This window comes from Molothrus aeneus, chromosome 4, assembly GCF_037042795.1.
Source record: "Molothrus aeneus isolate 106 chromosome 4, BPBGC_Maene_1.0, whole genome shotgun sequence".
Taxonomy (NCBI): Eukaryota; Metazoa; Chordata; class Aves; order Passeriformes; family Icteridae; genus Molothrus; species Molothrus aeneus.
In genome coordinates, this window is record NC_089649.1 from 53,288,957 (window position 1) to 53,312,069 (window position 23,113).

The 23,113-nt window shown below is 35.1% G+C and overlaps 1 protein-coding gene across 6 annotated transcripts in view; it reads right to left on the reverse strand.

Moving 5' to 3' along the window:
- Positions 1-1,719: 1,719 nt before the first annotated feature.
- The window catches only part of PCDH7 (protocadherin 7), a 264,997-nt gene continuing 243,603 nt past the window's right edge, over positions 1,720-23,113 (reverse strand). For 5 of the 6 annotated variants that reach the window (XM_066548520.1, XM_066548519.1, XM_066548521.1 and 2 more), the window contains one exon: positions 1,720-6,045. In XM_066548520.1, the coding sequence (XP_066404617.1) occupies positions 5,666-6,045 (380 nt within the window). In that variant the 3' untranslated portion in view covers positions 1,720-5,665. The remainder of the gene's footprint in view (positions 6,046-23,113) is intronic. The other variant, XM_066548522.1, reaches the window with a different exon arrangement.

The following is a 23,113-nucleotide window of genomic DNA, read 5'->3' on the forward strand; positions in this document are numbered from 1 at the left end:
GGTATTTTGCATTTCCCGCCCCCCAGTTTCTTGGCAAGTGTATCTCAGTCTTTAAACCAGATGTACTTGCTTCAGAAGAAAGAGCTGTATGAACTGCCTGTCTAGAATCCTATGATTTTACTAAGGAATACTCTCATCTAGCGGTAGCACTGCTTTTCTTTTCAGCAAAGGCTAGATAATTTGCATATTTATGAACTATTAAGCATCTTCTATACACTCCCCTCAGGAGGCTCAATAAAGGCAAGAAATTATTTCTGCCTAGGTCACATTTATTAATTTCAGTCTCTGCATAAGATTTACAATTTACTGCAACACAGGAGGGAGAACTGAAGCCAGGGTTAAAGGGGAGCATAAATTGTTTGCTTTTGCTAGTTTATATCATCCTCTCTTACCACTCTTAGTGTCTCAGGAAATTTATTTTATCTTTCTGTAATCACCTTCCTGGATGCAGTGGGTAAACAAGAAAATGCAGATAAAAGACAAACAAACATAAGGTCATGCCTTGCATGCTACAACTAGTATAAAATAAACTTGAAAGCTTGATTGAAGTTTCTCATTAAAATACTGTTACTGCTGAAAGAGGTGGAGGGGTAGCTCATTCAAGCACAGTATGAGAGATCCAGGTCAGGTGGTGAACTAAACTTTCTCAATAGGCTTGCAGATTCAGACCCCTGCTTGAGGAAAGAAGAATCTTCTTTGACACATTCATTAGAGCAGACTAGAAAATGTTAACTTAAAGCAAATTCAGAGAAAGAAATTTGCAATGTAAAGTTTATTTTATAAAAAGTTTTGGCCAGTTTGTATTCACAAAAACCAAAGCCTAATCTGTAACTAAGGTAAAAGGAAATAAATGGCTCTTTCTGTGATGTTTTACTGGGAAATTGTATTCAATGGTTTCCAAGGCCTCTGTAGTAATTTGGTATTTTGCATAACACAGAGTGGTGAAAGGAGTGTTGACCTTTGATCCCTCTCCCAACAAACACTTTTTTCACATATTATAACTGATGCAAATCCCAATTTAATGGCTGTTTTGGAGCCTGCTCTTTCAAAACAAACAAGCAAACAAGGACAAAAAAAGCTATGTGTGATCCAGACAGCTAAGGAATAAACTTTTTCTTCTTAGATGTTCCTTCTTGAGGAGGATTCGTTCTTGATTTACAGTTATGCTGAGATGGATAATTTGATTCACAGCCAGAGAGAACTGGAGGCTCTTGTTTCTCTTTTTTTCCCTGAATTTCTGCATTAATTGTGTTTTTTTTCTCAATATAGATGCTCTACTGACATTTTAGGATGTGTTAATAGTTCTAAACTTCTTGGAAAAGATAGCAGCCTTGTTGATAATAAGAGAATTGCCAGTCTATAATGGAAATACATGGACTTTTACTAAAGGCTTGTTATTCCACTTAATAGGAAGGTTTTGAACACATTTTTAAAATAAGCCCTTTTGATCAGTAATCAGAAACAACTGTTCAAGTTACAAGTACTCTTTGCTGTGAAAATAGCTGTGTGCTGTCCAGGGTGACAGTAGCCTCGCCTCTATCGAATTTCACTCAGAAGACAGGTAAAACCTCAGCTATCTCTGCAGCTGAATCTGTGGCTAGTTACTAAGGCAGTGTCATCTTTGTTATTCAAAATACCATTAAATATTGAAACTAGCATGTGATTTAATCTAGTAAAATTGGAATAGACTGTCCAAGAAAGTAAACTGGCAAATGGGCAACCAGTTGAACATGTTATATTTTAATTTGCAGAGACAAAAATGACAAGCAATTTATTTACATAAAACTGTACAAAAGCAAATTAAATTATGTAAATATTTCATAAATAGAGGTGGACTAGCGTTTAATACATTTTGCCATGTTTAGCATAGTTGCGTGCATAGTGACTCATAATAAACAATGATAAATTGTTCTCTGCTTCACTATCAACATCCAAGTTGCAGAACAATAGTCAATGATTATTATTACAAACAGATCGTACCACACTGAATGCAAGTGCTTTAAAATTTAGGAAAAGTTGTCTGAAAGCATACCCCAGGTAGCTGGTGAATGTTGTCTTCTTCCTAGTGCTTATGCTCTTTCAGATAGTAATACAACTTAACTGGTGGGCTTTCTACTGCTTTTTCATCTGCTTCTTTTCTTAAGGAAACTCTGTATATTTATCACCAGTGAAACAGAAAGAAAAATATTTAATTGTTTAACTTCCTTACTGGTGTTTGGTGATGGCTGGATTTATGGCAAGATCTTTATCCAGATTCGTGATTTTTCTGCTTGACAACTTCTAGGGTAGCCTTTCAGCCAATCATTTCAATCCCATTTAAGTTTTTCCCCCACATAAAAATAATGTTTAACTTTTTTCCTGAAACTCAGGCAGCAGGCCAGTCAGAAACCATATTCAATAAACATAGTGGGTCTGAGATCTGGATTAAGCCTTAGATTTTAGACCAAAGCTATTGAACTTTCTAATACATATAAAGTTATATATTAACGCATCAATCTATAAAGGTGCCCTAATGTAAAATACATGCAAAGCTCATCTGAGTTTCCCATGGAAGGAAAGAAAAAGATGATTTCTATACTGTACAAATAAAATGTGATAAAGGCTAAAAGCTATTAAAAAAATGTCAGTTTTCCTGGCAACATGAACTGGTGACACCTTGCTAAATAACTATCATATAGACTGATCATACTTTTCCAGGCAGCAAAATTAAAAACAAATTAAAACAACCCCAAAGCCCACACAAATAGTAGTTAAAAAATCCTCAAGACCTACTTAAACCACAGCCTTGTGTTAATAATGCTTAAGACTGGTCCATTAACTGAGTTTGGCAAAAGGCTTGTTTTTAAATATATTATTTATAATTTCTCAGAAAATAAACACAGGTAAATATACAGGTTCAAAAAAGTTGGGAATAGCCCCTTACCCCTCAGTGTCCAAACCCAACTACCACTTTACCATAATAATAGGTATAAAAGGCACAGTTGCATATTTTGCATTCACCCTAATTATTTTTTATAGCTTTATTTGTTTATTTTTTATACAAAAGCACTCTATTTATGGAGTGGCACCAGATTTAACCTATTTCAAATAAAGAGGAAAAATACAAACACAAAATATATTTGTATGTCATGCCAGGTCAGAAGAGTAATCAGCATATTAATAGTGGCTAGTTCCACAAGAATTACTGTGAATACTTACAGTAGATAGAATTTTTAAAAAATTCCTTCACACATTTTAGATCTAAGGAGATGCACACAAGAAAATTATTTCATGACTGTCTTACGTGGTGCAAAAATTGGTGAATGACTGCTGATCCATTTAATCGGAAGGCCTATTATGACCTGTATTATTAGCCTTGTAGAAAAGGTGTCTAAGAATATATGGAACCCAGCTACCTAATTTATTTTCTTGTGTGTAATATCAAATAAAATCTTATTAAAGGAAGTTCTGTTGAACATTTGTGTTATGCAATTGTGTATTCTGTTGAAACGTGCAAGAAAAATGTGTTTACATTACATAAGCATTTTTAGAAGCATTTTTAAACAGGTACTTACAGATTATACAAAGCAGTAACTGCTATACGCAGTCTCATAACAAAGTACTAGCTTGCATCTCCCCGTATTACTTAAATAATTAAACATAAAAATGTTCAATCGTTAATAATCTTTGATTTTAATATTTTCTTTCTAAAATGTGCCCATTCATCATAACTGCTATACACAAACTAATGTTACTTGAAGAAAGTAAACTTTAGAGAGGAGAATGAAAAGGCCAGTAATGGCACAACCCACTACATGGAGAAGTGAATTCAAAAGATAAATGTGATGAGTTGTTTTGATTTACCAACTTCTACCTTAGGCTGTTTAAGGTTATTTCTATGCAATTCTGCAAAGCAAGAAACTACCCAAAGCTACATTATGACTACAGTTACTAGAGAGCCATCTAGCCATGCCTTCGTGCCAGTTCAACAGCCAGGGATCTGAATGCTTTCTCCATCCTTGAGCTGTCCTTGCTGTGTTGTTTGATTGTCACTTTTGTCTGAATGTCTGAGCTCAGTCTGTGATTATTAATACAGCATCAACTACAAAGCAATTGGTTGATGTTCTGCATGTTTTGTTGCTTTTATTGCACAAAACCCTGTTTCATTTCCTCTTCCTTTCAAGAAGCACTCACCATGATAATTGTTACAGCTCTTGCATATCGTAGCTTGGACTCCTTTTAACTCGACCTCCTAGGTATCATACCACTGTTTATCAGACCATTTTTTACTAATGCTAAATGTTCTGAGTCTTGATATCATTTAGTATTGCACTTTTCTTGGTTTTAATGCACTTGGTTTCAAGAAAGCTTTCATTATCATCATCTTTGACATAATTGAAGCAGTTGATAAGCTGCAACACTGATGACCACACTTAGCAACCATGCCTTGCAGTCTGAAAAGAAGCTTTTGTATCTGAGTTGAAATGTTCTCTTGTTACTGCATTATCCTATTGTCCACCTTTTTCCCTCCCATCAAGCATTCCCACTAACACGGCCTTCTCTTCTACTAATATTTTTTTAATTTTGATCTTAAAAATTCCCTGGAACTAGCATATGCAGCATATAATATGCAGCATGTGCTGCAATGTATCATGTCATTACATAAAAAGCATCAGCTCATTTGGGCATTCAACTGAACCACACTGGAAAAAAAATTGTCATCTGGGCTTGTGAACTGTGTTGCTGCATAGAATGTAACTGACGCTGTGTTATGAGTACATGTGGTTTTTTTGTGAATACATTTATTTTCTAAGTCAAGCCCCAATACTTAGCAGTTCCCCTGATCCATTGTGTGATCTTTGGCCTTTTTGTTATTACAATCTTCCCAGCTAAATGTTAGTCTTGCCCAAAATAATGATTTCAACAGTTTATCATTGCTATCCTATGGTATAAGTGTTAGTAATTGTGTTTACATTGAAATAATCATTACAGAGAACGAGAGAAAGAGAGAAAGAGACATAGCAAGACAGGTTTGTTCAATGGAATAAACAGAACCAGAGTCCATGAATCACGGGAAAGTATGCCATGTTTTTGACTGCAGTCTCAGGCTGAATGTATTTCTGTTGCTTCCAGCCTCAGATGAGAGGTGAGAATATTAAAGCTGTGGTCTTCACAAAGTGCCTATTTATGATTATTCCTTTATATTTATCCTATATCTTTATGGTTTCTGTAGGATTGTCCCTGATGGGGATCAGCAATATTCAGATGGTATGTTTGGAATACATTTTCCCTGACCTGTTATCCTCAACAAGCCAGATGACAAACAAACAAAATGAGTGGCTTAATTCATGCTTCTGCAGAGGGGAAACAACAGTATGTCGTGTTCTTTTTAATCAAGCTTGCTACTATGGGAGGAATTTGCAGCCATAGATCTAGGAAAATAAAAATCAGCGAGGGGGAATTAGACATGCAAGTAACAGCAATGTTTTCTACATTGTACAGTATAGTCAGGCAGACAGTATAATTACATGCCTGCTATGGAGGCAGAAGTGGCAGGCAGATCTTTTGTCTCTTTGGTGGCCCCCTCTTTATTGTTTCACATTTTTTCTTAAAATTGTCGTGATTTTAAGACTTTTGCCCCATTTCTTTCTTATATTATGAAAGAACTTTGTTGCTGCTTTTTAGCCTACAGGTAAACTTCTCTTCTAGTTAGAGTATTGACAGGAGATGGCTTGTATTCCCCTGTCTGTGTAAGGGGGATATCCTCTGGGTTGCCTTCTTCATTTTTGCTGAAACTAGCTGCGCTGAAGGTCTCATAAGATGAGGTCAACTTTTTGTTAAGGAGGTTTCTGTTGCGGTCACCCATGAGGGAGGCTTCTCCATTGGCCAGCTTTTCCTGACTGCCCCGTTCATCAACAGGCATGAAAGTGGAGAGTTTTGGCTGGCTCTTCTGCTTTCTCTCCGGAGAAGTGCGGACTGGCATCCAGCAGGAGTCTGAGTGGCCATATTCATCACATTCTCGGGTGCACTTCCCTGTTAGGGCTACATCTGGTAGAGGCCGTGAATCTGAAAATAAAAGAGAGTTGTCTTTACAAATTTATATTACAGTGACTTTGACTGAAACTGAGAATCCTTGCATTCACAAAAGGTATTTTTAAAGATCTTGGTAGGAATGTGGCAGTAAGTTCCTCAGTAATAATTTTTTCACATTGCATGTACCCAGAGGCAGCAAGCAGATCTGTACAGTTATTCTCAATCTTAATAATTGAAAAAATACAAAATCTATTAATCTTCTTCCTGTGCCTGAAAATCAATTCCAGAAACATTTGGCATTAGGTACTGAATTAATTTTGATGTCTGAAAGAGTCAAAGAAACACTTAATTCCATACTGCCAATTTTCTAGAAATTATTAAAAATACCTTTCCTTGAATTTTTTTATAGGAATGCTCTGAATTTATGTGGAAGGATCCTGAGATCCTGTACCCTGCAAATACTTACAAACATACTTAATGCCCTGCAAATCAGCAGATCTGTTATTGACAAAGGGACTGAATTTTCATATAATGTAACCCTCTGCTTGTATTTCAGAGGATTGGGCACTTGAGTTTTTAGTCCACAATATGTTAGATAACTTGTATAATCAGTAATTACAGAAGCACACAAAACCTCTGCTATGAGTTATAAACTTTATCAATAGAACAAATAAAGCCATTCTGTGTGTACATGTGCATGGTAGGGCATGGGATGAATCTGAGTGCTGCCTAAAGAGAAACATTTTATATGTGACTGGCTGTGTTAGAAGGTGTCCTGTTTCTGTTCACTATGTCTAAGTTTTCTGTACTTGTAAGAGCTTTTACTGAAAACCAGCAAAGTTCCGAGGCCTGAAGTATTGACTCCTACCTGTTTTCAAAGCAGGGATATTTAATATTTTTATTTTAATACTTGCATACAACTGAATTTAAAAACTACCTCAACTATTAAGGAATGGGTAATATTCTTAAACCTTGCTTTTATTCAGTTATAGAGTACTTTATGGTCTAAAGGAATAACTGAAGCTGCCTACAAAGGAACAATATTATATTCAAACAAAATTGACAAAGAACATAAATCAAAAAATAAATTTTTCAAGTGTGTTTGATATGGCTTTCATATAATATGACTTATTTGATTAAATATTTAGGTTTGTTTTGTAAAAAAAAAATCAATTATTTTGGAGGGAGCAAGGAACATGGAAACATAAGCAGGTACTTCAAATGGGCTGTGGCATCATTCTACCTTCCCACTACAACAGCAAAATTCTTGTGAACAGTAATTTTTGCCTGTAGTAACATGTGTTATACAAACTTATCAAAACTCCTTCAAAGGCCTGCTCAGCCTTCATTCTGTTACCTTTGTTTTGCGTATTTTTCTTTGAATTTGACTAATAGAGTACCTTGTCAAATGATGGCAATTTCAGCTGTGATTTTTTTATAAATTGATAAAAGAAACCACTGCTGAAGATAAAAACAACCAAAAAAAACAAAAAAAACCAAAACCCAACACCCAAAAATCTTTCACTCTTCCAGAATAAACCACTTTAATTTAAAATATTTAAAACAGGTGCTTGCAGAGAAAGCATATTTCATTTCAACATCTGTGGATTTAATCCTGATAGAATTGAAAAAGTTCTTGAAGGTCAGATTTATCTTCATCCTGTCCTGATTTTTTTTCAGACATTTAAACATTAATTTAATAAATAATTTGTTGCAGTATTGCAAAGAGTGTGTACACTATTTGCTACTGACAAATGTCAATATTTAATAGAATTTACTGAATGCATTCTGACTACTGTATAAAATTTCATATTTCAATGAAATATCACTGACTTTAATGAGGAAATAGCCCTGGTTTCTAGATAACTGAGTAACCCTGTAACTAAGATGTGTAAGGCCAGGAGGAGGGAACTGAGTGATTTTTTCTGTTTAAATTTTTTTCCCCAATTTATTTTTAAGGCTTTTTCCCTTAGACACAATTCTCACTTTTTTTTTTCCCCAATGAAGAATGCAATGCTATGAAAACTTATCAGCCTATTGGTTTTCAGATGGCTCTGTTCTTCAAACATACACAGAATATGGGGATGGGTATGGGAAAATCCTCTGTTTGTCAGCTAAATCAGCATTATTCTGACTCTCCCTAATGATAAGAAGCATAATTAACTGCTCCGCTGCCCTGATATGCTTTGATTTTTAAGCAGAATTTTTCATATTTTTACAACAGGGCCAATTCCGTTAAACCTCTATAAATTATTTGAACCAGCACCTTATTTCCAAAAAAAATCCTGGCCATTAAACATTATGCTTGCTTCAAGTATTTTAATTGTTATTCTTACATAATATTAGCAACCACTGATCAAGGCAGTTTGTCTGACCTTTATTTAAAACATAAGAATGTATGTTTATTGAAAAGATTTTCTTTTGTCGTCATTTGAGTTTGGGTTTTTTTTTTCCAGATTGAAACAATTAGTGCCTCATTATATCTGATGGAGTCTTTCTAGCTGAAAAAAAAATTTTGAGTCAGCAATACATGGATTCATAAAAATCCTTCCCTTGCTGGTGGTCTTTTAATCATGCTCTTGAAAATGCACCATTTTGCATTGTGGTGCTTCTCCTATTCACTTCTGGACAAATACTGGAACTCGTTATTGTGAAACACAAGGACTTAATGTGCAATTCAGCCTTAAATTGTTATTTTATGAAGCAAAACCCTCCAAGTTACATAACCTGTTGTGTTATATGATAAACTTTATCTTCACACCCACAAAAGAGTTCAGAGAGACACTGGAAGAACAATTCTAGCCCAAATAAGACCCCAACAGACCTACCCAGGCCCACCATAGGGCAATCAGACCCTCAAAGGTCCATCTGTACAGGCCCAGAGGAGCACAGGGGTGTATAGTAGCAAGTAGGAACTCAAAACAAGGATTCAGGAGGAAGATTTTTCCCAGCATTCTGTGTAATGCTGGGGATTGCTGTCTAGGTATCTTGAGCAAATTATAAGATATAAGGGAAAAGGAATTTGGGACAGCAAAGGACTTAGATGACATTTAGGGGAGAAACCATCAGGAAGACAAGTGAGGAGTTTAGGTGATAGAGGGGAAATGGAGATAAAAGGGGATAAAAGGGCCAGTCACAACTAAATAGTTTGCTTGTCTGGTTATGTTCTATGCTGGATGAGCACCATTTGTCCTGTCCTCTTATCAAGTTCCTTTCTAACTCTTTCCTGGGAATAGGCTCTCTATTATGAGTGCATGTATAGATATGGGTGTGTCCACTATCACTTGTAGTGGTCTTTCATCCTGTCCAGCCAGAGAAGAGGACAGAATGAGGTGTCTGCTGTTTGTGTTCATGGGAGGGCTCTGAGTGTCTGTGCTCTGTGTGGACAACTGGGTGTATATATGGTGTATGTGTGCGCTCTGTGTGTGTGCCTGCTGGGAATATATCTTCATCTTTGCTTGGACTTGGGGGTATGGAACAGCAGCAGCAGCCTCCTGTCCCTCAGGTTGTCAAATCCAGGGCCATATATTTTTCTCTAAAACACCTTAAATTAAGATTTGACACTTACAGAATTCTACTCTATTGCTTTCTTGCATCTTTTCTCAGAGCTTGAATCAGTGCAGCATTTGAGTACAGATTTAATCTAACATGGTTTGAAACCTGTTGCATTTTAATCTCTCATCTGTTTAAAAGATTGACATACCTAAACTAGTGGGTTAAGGGAAGATGGGGTGCTTTCTATGCACTTGATAACAGTGATTTAACCTCTAATTTGGATAAACTGCCATGTCACTTTAGCTACACAGTAACTGCATTTTTGCTAACTCACTGAAACAGATCAACCTTGTTTTGCAGAGTAGGGACTCTATGGTCAGCATTTTAAATTACCTAGCCCATGGAGTTTTGAACAAGCTCTAAATTTGAAAATAAAAATAAATTTACTCATGTCTTCTAGTATAATTTGCATTGAAACACATCTATCTCTAAGCTAAATGCTTTTCCTAAGTGCTTCTCTGTTTAAAAGTTAAATACTCCAGTAGTGACCCCACTGAGAACTGACAAGTCTAATGGAATATGACACAGCAAACAATTTGTCAGCAGAATTGGCAAATCATCAAGAAGCAGCACAACAGATTCCTGCTGCAGTTGCATATCTGGAAACCAAGTTAATTTGTGCTTAAAATGCCCCTTATTAACCAAAAAAAGTTATCACAACATTAATTAGTAGAGAAAGATATGTGATATTTCTTGTTATACTGAAATCTGTAGATTTGGGATTAGGTTCTAAGAGTTTGTATAGACTAGTCAGATTCAACTTTTTATCCGCACAAAAAAGTTCATCAGAAGATGTCATCAGAAGGTATATTAGTTATTCTCAAGCATATCTTCTCATCAGATCATAACTTGGCTCAACCATTGTAAACCCACTTCCTAAAATGCAGATATTTAGAAAAAAAATGTAGGCATACATGTAAATGGAGAATTCAAAATTTAATACTTTTAAAACAGATTTCACTTGTCAGACTTCAGCTTGGGAAAAAATTGGAAAACATTAATTTAAAGGGCCTTAAAATCTACTTTGTCATTGTATCTGATAGAAGCTTCCATCGCAAAGTTTTAAATTTTATCTGATAAAAGTTAGGTATTTTTTAAAACTTTAGTAACTATTCATCCAGTAAATCCTTAAACATTTGCAGCTAATTTCTGAGACAGAAATATGCTTTATGCTTTCCATAAAACTTTGTACAAAAGAATGTAAGTGATTGGAGATCTTATTTGTATGTGTGCTAATGTTTCTGCTGATTGTAGCTGGCTGTTCCCTTAGGGCTGGTAGGGTTGCTTCTTATCAGAAAGGGAAGACAGCTACCACAGTAGGCTGGACTGGGGAAAGATGATGTTCTAACTCCAGTTTAAAACCAAAGAAACTAACTCAAATATTCCAACCAAGCAGTTTTCCACTATTTTCTCTCCTATTCCTAATCAAAAGAGGTTAATATATTTCATCAAGGACATAAAAATATTATGAACTCAGTAGTCAACAAGTACACCTGGGGATTGGAACTAGATGATTTTTAAGGTCTGTTCCAACCCTATCCATTCCATGACTCTTCATCTTACAAGTTATGTGCTTTTATTTTACACACACATTGCAGAAATATAGTCAAGAATGCTCACTCTGGCTCCACTCTACACATTTTTAACAACCATTCTTGTACAATATATTTTATAGCCCACAGCTAGTCATGACATTGTTCTAGCACAGACACTGGTGAAAAATATAAAGAGCTTTGCACTTTTTTATTTTTGTAAACCACACTCAAAGCTGATATTAACAACAGACTTAAGATGTACTTAAGCTGGCAAAAGCTTTGTTCCACTTGTCCCTGGAGATGGAAAACCTTCCAAATCAATAGTGACACTGTATCCAGACACAATAATTTGAACATCTGCAGAAAGCATTCCTAGCTGTAGACCTTTTTCTTGGAGGAGTGCAAAACCACACTAGCCATATAGTATTAGAGCAGTGCAACAGTACTTCTGTAAACCATGCAGCATGGACAACAGGATCTGAGGAGTCATTGGCAGAGGAGTTCTAAATAGTATCTATGACAAATCAATGACTCCATGCAGATTTTGCTTTCCACATTGACAGGCCCGTAATATCCTAGCATGGTTCCATTTATTGAGGACCTATAAAAATTGCATGTGGAGTAGTTCCAGCTACTGTGAGAAAAGAAAAAAAAAGAATAGTAAAGAAAGAGACTGTGTTTTGGATGAGCCCCATTTTTTCTGCATTCTGTACACAAATGTGTTATATTCAGAAAAGCATCCAAAATGCAGGTGAAACACCATTATATGATTAAAGTGGAGTATGTTTATATGGCTTTTATATTAAAAGCCATGACTCTTTTATGAGCTGTGTGATCAGGGACACAATAGATCTCTTAAAGCCTAACAAGTATTGACGACATGATCAGGGAACAATAATGCAGAAAACAGCTGAGAGAGTACATATAGCAGAAAATCACTGTTGAAGGGGGGAAAACAAAGCTAGTCTACAGGGATATACAACTACAACAGTACTTTTGTTGAAATTCTTGCCTCCTAGTTGCTGTAATTCAGGAACTGCACCCCAGTTTGTGCTGTGGCATATTCTGACATGCCAAGACACTATAAAAATACTTAAACATGTTAGAAAGCATCAGCAATTTCTTTCTCTGTACCTTAGGCTAAATACAGTTAAACAGCAGTTGAACATATCTCAAGAAGCGTTTGGTGCCCCAAGGCCTGGACTGCTGTCATTCTGAATGTGGCATTATCGTGTACTGCAGAGATAGTGCATGCCATCTCTGAAACAGTCTTACTGAATAAAGTCAAACACAAATCCACTGCCTGAGATGTGCCAACTGCACTGAAGTAATGAATACATTAATTGCTTTTGGACTAGAATAATTTCACATATATCATGCCTAATTCTAAAATTCCTTTCAGTGCTTAAGAAAATACTTGAGCGTATAGAAAGGTTTTATGTATATTGATTGAATGATTAATATTGTGAGACAAGGTATGACAATGACATAAAATCATGAGTTCTATAAATCTGATTTATTTTTTCAATGCAAAGGAAAGAAACATAGAAATAAAGAATGAAGAATATAGAATGAAAGTGAGAATTTTCAATACTTGTAAAATCGTTGAAAATAATAGTTCCTCTTAAACAATCCCTAAAGCTAGCAAGACTCAGTGCTGTGATGAGTCCAGCCCCAACTAAGCAGTTTCAAGAGAGACCAGAGTGGCATGTTAAAGGAAATATGCGCTGCTAAATGATCCATTACAATTAAAACCAATAAAAAATAAAACAGACCAAAAAACCAATGTAATAGGAAAATAGAAACAGTTAAATGATTCTTTATATTTGAAAAAAGTTCAAGCTAGATGAATGAAAGTGAATTAGTGAGAAGAGAAAGGAGTTATGGTAGAAAAGAGCACTGATAATGTACCTAAAAGGCAAGAACAGAAAAAAAAACAAGAGTGGAAATAATCTATTTTGCAGGCCCATAGTGAAAAAGACCAGACTTAATGTATTGATTGCAACAATGACAAATCAGGTTAGAAATTAGAAAAATCTTTGAGGATGAATGAAGTAGTAATGGAAGGTTACAGAATCTGAGATGAGTTTTACAAATGTCTAGAAAATTTTTCTCAGGATAACATAAATGTAGCTAATCTTACCTTGGGAGAGAAAGGATGCACTAAATGACCTCTAAAGTGTCCCTTCATCTCTACAGTTCTGTTGATGTGATTGCCAACCTCTCATGTACTTTGGCCTCAATCCAATTCCTAACTGCTTCTGGGTTGAGGCTCTTGACTTATTCAGTAATAAATCAACCTCAGACAGTGGGCCTCAGTTTAACCAAAAATCCATTTTAGAATCATCCTTAAAATTTTATGGTAATAAAACTACAAGCAAAACCGAGAAATAGTTGGACCACTTAATTCAGGTGTTAATCAAAGGAATACAGAAACATAAAGCCTGTAATGATAAAAGCAAACCACCCACTCCCAAGTTCCAACACGATAATTTAGCATTTATAAAATCTTGTTTCCTGAGAAAATACACATCCATCCTATTTTACAATTAGTTTCTTCACAAAGTTAAAGAATGAATATTGCTTCTGCCTGTAGTAGTGCAAAGCATATCACACCTCTGAAGTCCATTAAACATGAAACTGGTCTAAGAACCAAAATTTCACAAGTGTTAGCATCTTGTATGATATTTTTGTTTTGCTTCCCTTGAATATTACCTGTCTGTGTAGTATGGAGGAGCAGTCAAATAAGATAATGAACAGATAAAGTTTTATTGGTTTTTTTATGCTTATTAAACATACTACACTAGTCTGTATAGCTACTTAAAATGACTCAGACATGTAACCAAGAAATATAACCCAAGTAATAAGGAAATATTTCCTAAGCAATAATATTTCTGGCTGAGTTTCCACATAGTCATAGTTATTTCTATCATAGTTACCTCCATAATGTTAAAATATAATATTCTTTAATTGTTTCCTGTATCATGGAACAGCTTGATAAAAAAAAAATTCTTGCTTAAATTAATGATTATACCAGTTCAATAATATTACATCTATGTTCTTTAAGGAATCACCAGTATTTTACAACTAACTTAAAGACAATTTATGTTAAAAACAGATCTATCGGTTTTGGGGGTTTTTTTACACTTAAAAAAACCCACATACTTGTACTCTTATGGGCCAAAATCTTATTGATCTGATAGTTGTCAGTGGAGGACAATAACATAAATGCTGCAACATTACAGTTAAGTGAAATCAAATTCAATGAGATTAATCCTAGACAAATATTAGTTTGATTACATTATAAAATAGGAAAGGCCAGTAGAAACACAGTTTTTTCTTGTTTAAATTGTATTTACCCAGTAGTTCAGACTGTATTATTTCATTTGCTTTCACAAAACCAATTGCATATATATAATGAGAACTAAGTATCAGCTTATGGGATACCAGTGGTGAGTACCATACTAAATGCACCATGCTGAACCTCAATTCCCCAGATTTTAATTTTCTAGATTTAAATGTATTTGCTGCAAGACTTCTTGTAATCCTGTTAAATCCTTTGATAGCCTGATTTACTTCTATCACTGAAATGGCAACATATCCTTCAGAAAAGTAGGACTTACTGTGGCTTCCTGAAGTAGCACAGACATTAAGATGTAGGAAACATTTAAGCCGTCTAATTGTTCTGCCAATCTAATGCTAAAGTATTAATCTGTCACTGTGTCAAATTACATGCCTTTATTTTTTTCAGTAAAATGTGTCAGTGCTTAACAAACTCTGAGCTGAAACAATTTATGGAGCAATTAGAATGTCAGCTCTCCTAGAGATGGCTTAAGAAAATCTGAATCAAGGCTCAAAAGTCACCATAACTTCCTTGATACTCCTGCCAAAGTGATGGATCTGCAGGAGTTTTAAGGGAATCAGGTAGCTAGCAGCCATTATTAGCTCACCTCAGATGTTCCTCTCTTTTATTTTATTTCATGTTGATAAGGATTTAATAATGTATTTTCACATCAGGAATGGACAGTAGGTAGGAAAACAAGTGCTCTTGCCACAGAAGACAAAAACAGCATGACTTCCCCTCATCTCCCTTTAATTCATGCCTACCTCATTCAACAGCTAACTTATTTTTTGAGATATTCAAAATAATAATTTATAAGGGATGCTAATGAATGCAGCATTGCCTTCATTTAGAAAATAAAAACATGGGCCCAAAAGATGTCTGGTGTCATTTGGCCTCATGGATATCTCACAAATATCTTCAAGAAATACAACACTGATAGTGAAAGTTGAATACATAGAAAGAGTCAGTGACATGGAGTTTCAAGCTCTTTTTTAAACTGATATTTGTTGAAGCAATATAAAAGTCCATTATATATGGCTAAGGTTTTGCTTTAAATGGTGACTGATTAAAAAGATAAACCCCCACCAAGCACATGGCCAGTTAATTGTCACAAGTAATGGCAGGAATAAAATCAATAAACAAAGAGAAAAACTGAACCATTTGTGCTTGTTGACAAGAACTCAAACTAAAGTTTGAGGCTTCTGGTTGAAGGCTTCTATATTTAAGAATTGGTTTTAAGGAAAAATACTGATTTCTTTCTTTCATATCTTTTAGTGAGCTACTTCTTAGAGAATTATTCTGATACATGAAATAGTAACTTGAACTGATTATGTTGGTAGTACCACTGTATTTGTGAAAATGAAATGCTTCATACTGTTCCACTTTGTGCAGCAAAACATTGCTGGATTCTGGATCTATTTTATGCCTCATACACAGAATAGAATATTGAATAGTAACCTATATTAAATAGTAGTATTGCTTTCATAAAAAGGGAATTACTCGGGTTTCCAGAGGTTTTCTGTGTGACTCATGCAAAGTATATTTTGTTACAAGTCATAGACTCTCAAAGGTTAAACTTGTAAGTGTAAAATGAGCTGAAGCTCTGTTAATTTATATTATGTTATTTTCAAATGGGGGAAAGAACAAAGTTATCTATGCTCTACATGCAAATTATTACCTAAATAATGTAGGGTTCAGCATGAAGCAGAAACAAATAACTTGTGACTGCTTGTCTTTTTGGCAGCTGTCGAGAGAAAGTTGTATAGTAAGAAGAAATATAGCAGTCATGTTAAGGATCTGTTTAACCTTTTGTGTCACATGAAGGGAACCTTATCCCAAACAATGGAAAAAAATAAACACTTATCTGTTCATGTCATAAATGTTTCTCTCACAAATGCACATATAAATTTGTAATTTTACTTAATAATATTAGAAGATCTGGATTAGAACCAAATTTAATTCAATGCAGTGAATTGAAAAGTACAGAGAATGCATTTTTATCTCTTTAACAGAAATTCTGCATAACAAAAGACTGAAATGAATGTTAAAAACAGAAATAAAAAACAATATTGTATTAATTTTTCCTATGTGTGTAACTATACTTCAGAAGAAATGGGTTAAATTTTATAAAATATATTGCTCATCCTCATTAATTATGAAGAATAACAGAAATATAAAAGCATGAAACCCAGCCATAAATGATAATACTTCCATTTGCCACTTGGAAAGAAAATTATTTATTGATGAAGTAGTTACAGAGTTTTGTCTTTTACTCCATGTCAGTGGCATGAACCTCCTCTTTAATAGAATAGTAGGACAATAGAATATTCTGAGCTGGAAGGAATCCACAGGGATCGTTGAAGTCCACCTCCTGACCCTGCACAGGATATCCTCAAGAGCCATACTAGGTGCTGAGAACATTGTATAAAAAAATTCTTGAACTCTGGCAGGTTTAGGACCATGACTCCTTCCCTGGGGATCCTGTTCTGGTGCTCAAACACCCTTTGGGTGAAGAAATTTTTCTAATATCCAACCTAAATGTCCCGTGACATAGCTTCAGGTCACTCCCTCTGGTCCTGTCACTGATCATCACAGAGAAGGGATCAGTGCCTACACCTTCACTTCCCCCCATGACAAAGTTGTAGACTGCTTTGAGGTCTCCCCTCAGTCTTCTACAGGCTGAACAGACCAAGTGACCTCAGTGGCTCGTTGTATGGTGTCTTCACCATCTAGACCTCTAGACTCTTCACCATCTTCAGAGCCCTCTTTTAGACGGTGTCTAGTAGCTTTATATCTTTCTTATATTGTGGTGCCCAAAACTGCACACAATATTCAAGGTGAGGCTGCCACAGCCCAGAGCAGAGCAGGACAATCCTCTCCCTAGCCTGCCTAGTGATGCTGTGCCTGATGCACCCAGGACACGCTTGCCTCTCCTGGCTGACAGGACATATATTCAACTTTTCATTGACCAGGACCTCCAGGTCCCTTTCCTTGGCACTGTTTTCTGGCATCTCATTCCCCAGTCTGTCCATACAGGGTTGCCCCACTCCAGGTGCAGAATCTGGTCCTTTCTCTTTCTGAACTTCATGTAGTTGGTGATTTCTCAGCCCTCTGATTTGTTGAGGTCTCTCTGCAGGGCCTCCTTGCCTTTGAGGGAGTCAACAGCTCCTCCCAGTTTTGCATCATCTGCAAACTTGCTCAGTCCCTTCCAGTCCTGTGTCCAAGTCCTTTATGATGATATTGAGGACCTTAGAGTTGAGGATGGAGCCCTATGGAACTCCACTAGTAACAGGTCACCACTCTGATGTCACGCCACTCACTGTAGCTCTGAGCCTTGCCTGTAAGCCAGCTGCTCACCCATCCCATGATGTGTTTATCCAGCTGTGTGCTGGAACTTTTGTCCAGGAGGGCAGTGTGAGAGACGGTGTGAAAAGCTTTACTGAAATCCAAAAAGATTACACCAACTCGCCTCCCTTGATCAACTAGGTGAGTAATATTTTTGTAAAAGGAAATTAAGTTTTACCAGCAGGACTTTGTCCTCATGAAGCTGTGCTGGCTATGACTGATGATTGCATTATCCTACAGGTGTTTTTAATACCTCACAAAATAATTCCCTTAAATTTGTACTTCTAAGTCCTGATGCTTTCTTATTAAGATTTTGCAGGGAACAGGGAGTTTGGGGAGTTTTTTGCTGCTGTTGTAGTTTTTATAGTAAGTATGTGGAAAAGTCTTTACACCTCAAAAAATGAAGAGACAAATACAGGGAGATAATGAAGCTCTCAGTGCTCTCAGTGTGATTTATGTCCTGCTCAAAGGGATTTTTTCCATTAATTTTTTTATTGATTTTTCAGCTGTGTCTGCAGATTACAGTGAATTAATTGCAAGCATCAGCTCAGAATTTTTCCATATTTATGACAGATTCATCTGGGTTACAGTCCATTAGTAATTAAGTATTAAGCACAGAACTAATTCCTCTTGAGCACATATAGCTGAAAGACTGTAATCCTACACATGAATCATAGGGATGTTCCATGAAAAGAGGTTAGTGTATCAGTGCTTAGCTCAGTATGGAATGGAACAGTATAATGATTTTTTTTTCCTATCAATATAAAGTACAGAAGCAGTTTGAATGAAACAAAACAGAGGAAAAATAATCAAGTGTTACTTGCAAAGTCTAAGCTTGTCAGAAACAGTAGTGTCAATCCTTCTGGTGAGAGGTAGAATCTAACAGAGACTGCAGTGCGTATCACAGCTATTTGACCATTATTATTCAACAATTATAGGTGGCAAAGTATAGCTTTTACTTTACAAATAGAACTGTGGACTGATGAATGTTAGAACAGGGGTATGTAAGCACATCAGTCAGGAGCTATCTCTCATCCATGTGATGAAGATACTGGGGGTTAGTTGACTAGGTAACAGCGTCTTGAAATTTCGAAGTCATTTAGTGGAGTTGAGCATACTCTGACACAGATTTTCTCTGATATTCCTCCAAATTTTGTGAAATATTTCCCAGTCCCAAAGTAAAAATGGAATCATTTTTGTCAGAAGTAACTGCAGTGGAAGTACTTTTTTATTAAATCAATTATATTATTGTTTTAAGAATGTTTAATATTGCAATTAATCTCCTCTTATGTTGTGCAGCACAATACTAAAATTAGTCAGTTTACTTTTGTTTAATGTGGTTGCCAAAGCATTTACCATACCCAAAAAATTGTAAATCTCAGGAAACAGTCCATTTTTCTTCTGCTTTTGACATCTCCAGATTTCTTAAGACATGCAGTATATATACTTTGGACTACTGCTTCAGAGTTAGCATCTACCTCTTCCAAAATAAATGAGATATTTTCCAGCTTGTTCCATTCATTTGAATATCAAGAAATTTTAAAAATTATTAATTACTGCTTTCACTCAGACCTCAGTAAAAATGACAATGTTAGGCTTGCTTCACTGGCAGTGCATGACTAAGTTCTTGACAATAGGTAGGGAAAAAACCTTAATTATGTCTGTAAGGATTGCATAAAACTTAGCCAAGCAAAACACATTAATAGTGAGGTTAAATTATCTTCTTTTTAAGAGTGCATATGCAACTAAAAAAAAAAATAGTGTTTTAAATTTATTGACTGGAGGTGAGGAAAATAAAAAATAATCCTCTTGATTATTCGCAGTTTAAATCCACAGTCTACTTATCTACCCAATATTAAGTGGAGTTGTCATAATCAGTTAGCAGCTGCTGGACTATTTTAAAAAGCCAAAGAAGACACTAAACACCAGTGGTTAAAGGGTCAAATATCAGAGCCAGACAGAACAAAAAGAAATGGAAGATAAAAAAAAAAAATCTGTAGATTTCATTTGACTTGCAGGGCAACTATTGCTAAAGCCAATAAATTAATGTGTTATTTTGGCAATTATGATTTCAGAAAAGCTTTTAATAAACTGTTAATTTACTTTTACTAGATGGCCATTTCCCACTATTGCCCCCAAAATGTACCATAGCTAGGCCATATGGTGCATACTTTGTACAGGCATTTTCCTTTCAGGCCATTCTGAATATGGTTTCCTGACAGAAAAAATATTTAGCAGAAAATTATTCTCTCTGCAGTATTTTAGTCTCTGGCTTCTCTCTGAGATCATAATAGAGGTGTCATTTAGGATTGTGGTTCTTGTGAATGCAAAGCATTGTGCATTGAAGTATAGCTAATATATTAATGTAGCAGATTCCATATTGGCTGGTACAATTGTTTTCTACTTGTGTCTACTATGAAGCTGCAACTTCAGGCAAAGAAATGTGTACCAAAATATCACCTGAACCACATTTATTGTCACATGAGGGAATTATTCCAGAATTATTCAAAGAGTATGACATGCTCCTACCAGAGCTGAATGAAGTCCTACCAGTAACTGCACATCACACTTGGGTATTTCATGGACCTTGTACAGGAATGAGCATCAGAGAAGGCTGATGAGCATATTTCATGCCCTTTTGTAAACAAAGCCTTTCTGATAGTGATCCATTAAATTAGGTCTGGACTAAGCACAGCAGATAAATCCACAGTCCACAGTGGTGGACACCAGTGATTAGTTTATTAAACGTACACTTCAAGATAATTAACTTAAATGGATTGGTAAAGCATTTTATATATATATATATTCTATTTTAAATCGGAGATGAGTGCCTAGCTAGCTAAATTTGAAAATCATCTGTTCACTTTCAAGTGATACAGATAGAAATTAAATGGAAAAAAAATGGAAAAAAAAATGTGTTCTCAAAATACTTTGACAAAAATTACTTTTCAGCATTAAAATTAACATTGATTTTCTTCTGCTCTTTCTGTGAAGGTATTTTGAGAATCCTATTTTTTATTAGACTATTTATGTATACTCTCAAATCTCTTTCCAGCCAGGTGTGTGAAAACTTGCTATATGTGTAATAGTGCAAAAACCAACTGAACAAACTCTCAGTGCATATTTTACGCTATCAGACATGTAGTTTGGTAATTGCAAACATCTTGAGTGCTGTTTTAATTATTTTGTTCTGCTGCAAAAGTATTTTGTGGAGTTTTCTCTGTTTCTATTTACTGACGCTTTTAGTCACTGAAAGTAGAGGAGGTACAGAAAGAGGTCAAAATTAACAGTAAAACTGAATCAGGGCATTATTTCATGCCAATGAAATAATGAAAACCAGCACTGTTCTTATAGCAACAATAATGAATATAAATAGACAAAGATCTGAACAGCTACTGGGAGAAAGAGAATAAGGCATCCATTTCAAGAAAAAATCTTTTCCTACCATCAGAGATAGCCTTGTGATCTGGATAAATTAGGATGCCCTTTAAACAATTTTCATGCTTCAAGAAATGTCTGTGAGAGACAGGTCTTCCTCATTTTCCTTTAAGGAATCAGATTTAATAGGTCGAATTTTACATGTATTTTCTACACTTATATTTCTTGTGTCAATCATTCCTGGACAAAATCTATTATCTCATCTTTGACAAACTTCAATACTTAATATGAATGCCTTTTTCCCTCCCTGGATTTGTTGACTCAAGCACACATATCTCTACAGCTCTACAAATAATAGCAGAGTGCAAGTACCATCTAAATAATTGTCACTAGATATAAAACACTTTTCCAACTCCTTTTTATGTTTAAAATTAAGTCCATAAGTAAATGTGTAAATCTGCACCATAGTAATATAATGGAATAGCTTAACTATCTGATTTTCTTCCATATAAAATGCTGGACACTATATTTAAGGAAAGATCCAAAAAGCAAGTTTCTTTGCTTTTTTGACTGACAGCATTTTCTAAACTCAAGGGATTAAAAGTCATTGAATAGGTGCCATATAATTTAATCTCAAGAGATTAGGACATTTTGGTCTGTCAAAAAGTGATTCTATGGACCTAATGTGTTTTATGCCACATCCATTTGAAACTCAGTAGAGAAATATCTTGCCTCTCATTGAAACTATTTGAATATAATTGCATCTTTTTCTGTAATTACAAAATAACAATTTCTTGTGATATTTATTAATGTCATCATGCTATAAGAGGACAATTCTTCTGGTTAATTTACAATAATTTTATTCATAGGGAGATCTTAATCTGAATTAAGATTTACAGGCATATTTTAGGTTTCAAATTTTATGAAATAAAACTGATGGAAAAGGAAGAAAGAGCAAATTTGGAATAAATTTTCCTTGCTAAACAAAGTATCATTTAATTTCTCTTTTGTTAGATTCACTTATTATGCTTCAGTCCATGAAAATCTGTCTGGCTGCAGGCATCTTTTGTTCTACAAAACAAAACTTATACAGATTTCTATAATAATCTGTATTTTGAAAACTCTCTTAGGAAATTTTAAATTGTTTTAAAGATCTCAGCTACACAAATTTGCCAAAGGAATTATAAACATCTATGAGAATTTCTCTGTGATTCAGTTTTACCTAATTTGTCTTTCAGGGAAAAATAGTACACAGTTAAGGCATAGCTTTCACAAGATGCATTACATTGCTAGTACTTAGGACTTAGAAGTTCGGTCAATCCAGCTTCATTTAAATTTCTAAAAAGCATAAATATTTTGTTAATTCAGAGACTAACTTCATACTGCTCTGGTATTCTTTGAATCAAATATTTCTGTCATCAATGAGAAGCACAAACTCAAAATAAACAACTGAAGCTGGTGGCATGCCAACATCTGAAATTAATGTACAGTATGATCCAGATCTGTTCCAAGGATAGCAACTGAAAATTTCAATGGAACAGAAAAATGAGATAAAGTCTCTTGAGATTATATGTTTTGGGTGTTAAATATTATAAAGCAGATGAATATTTATACAATTTTAAACCCTTTTCTAAGACACTGACATCAGCAGCATATCCAAAGCATAGATAATTTTTCTCCAAAAAGATAACAGGTACATTAAAGATGGTACCAAAATTTTTGCTATATTTCACTGCATCTCATCTTTTAAGCTTACATGGACAGAGATAATAAAACATATGATAGAAAATACAATTCAAAGATGTGTTTGTAGCCTGTCGTATAATTACTGCATAATGCATTTTTCAGCTCAGAAGTGTAAAGCTGCTGAGCAAAGCTGCTCGGCAGCAGTGTGTGTGTTTTTCTGACTGAAGAGTTTTAGGTTAAGTGGAACTCCTTTGAGGAA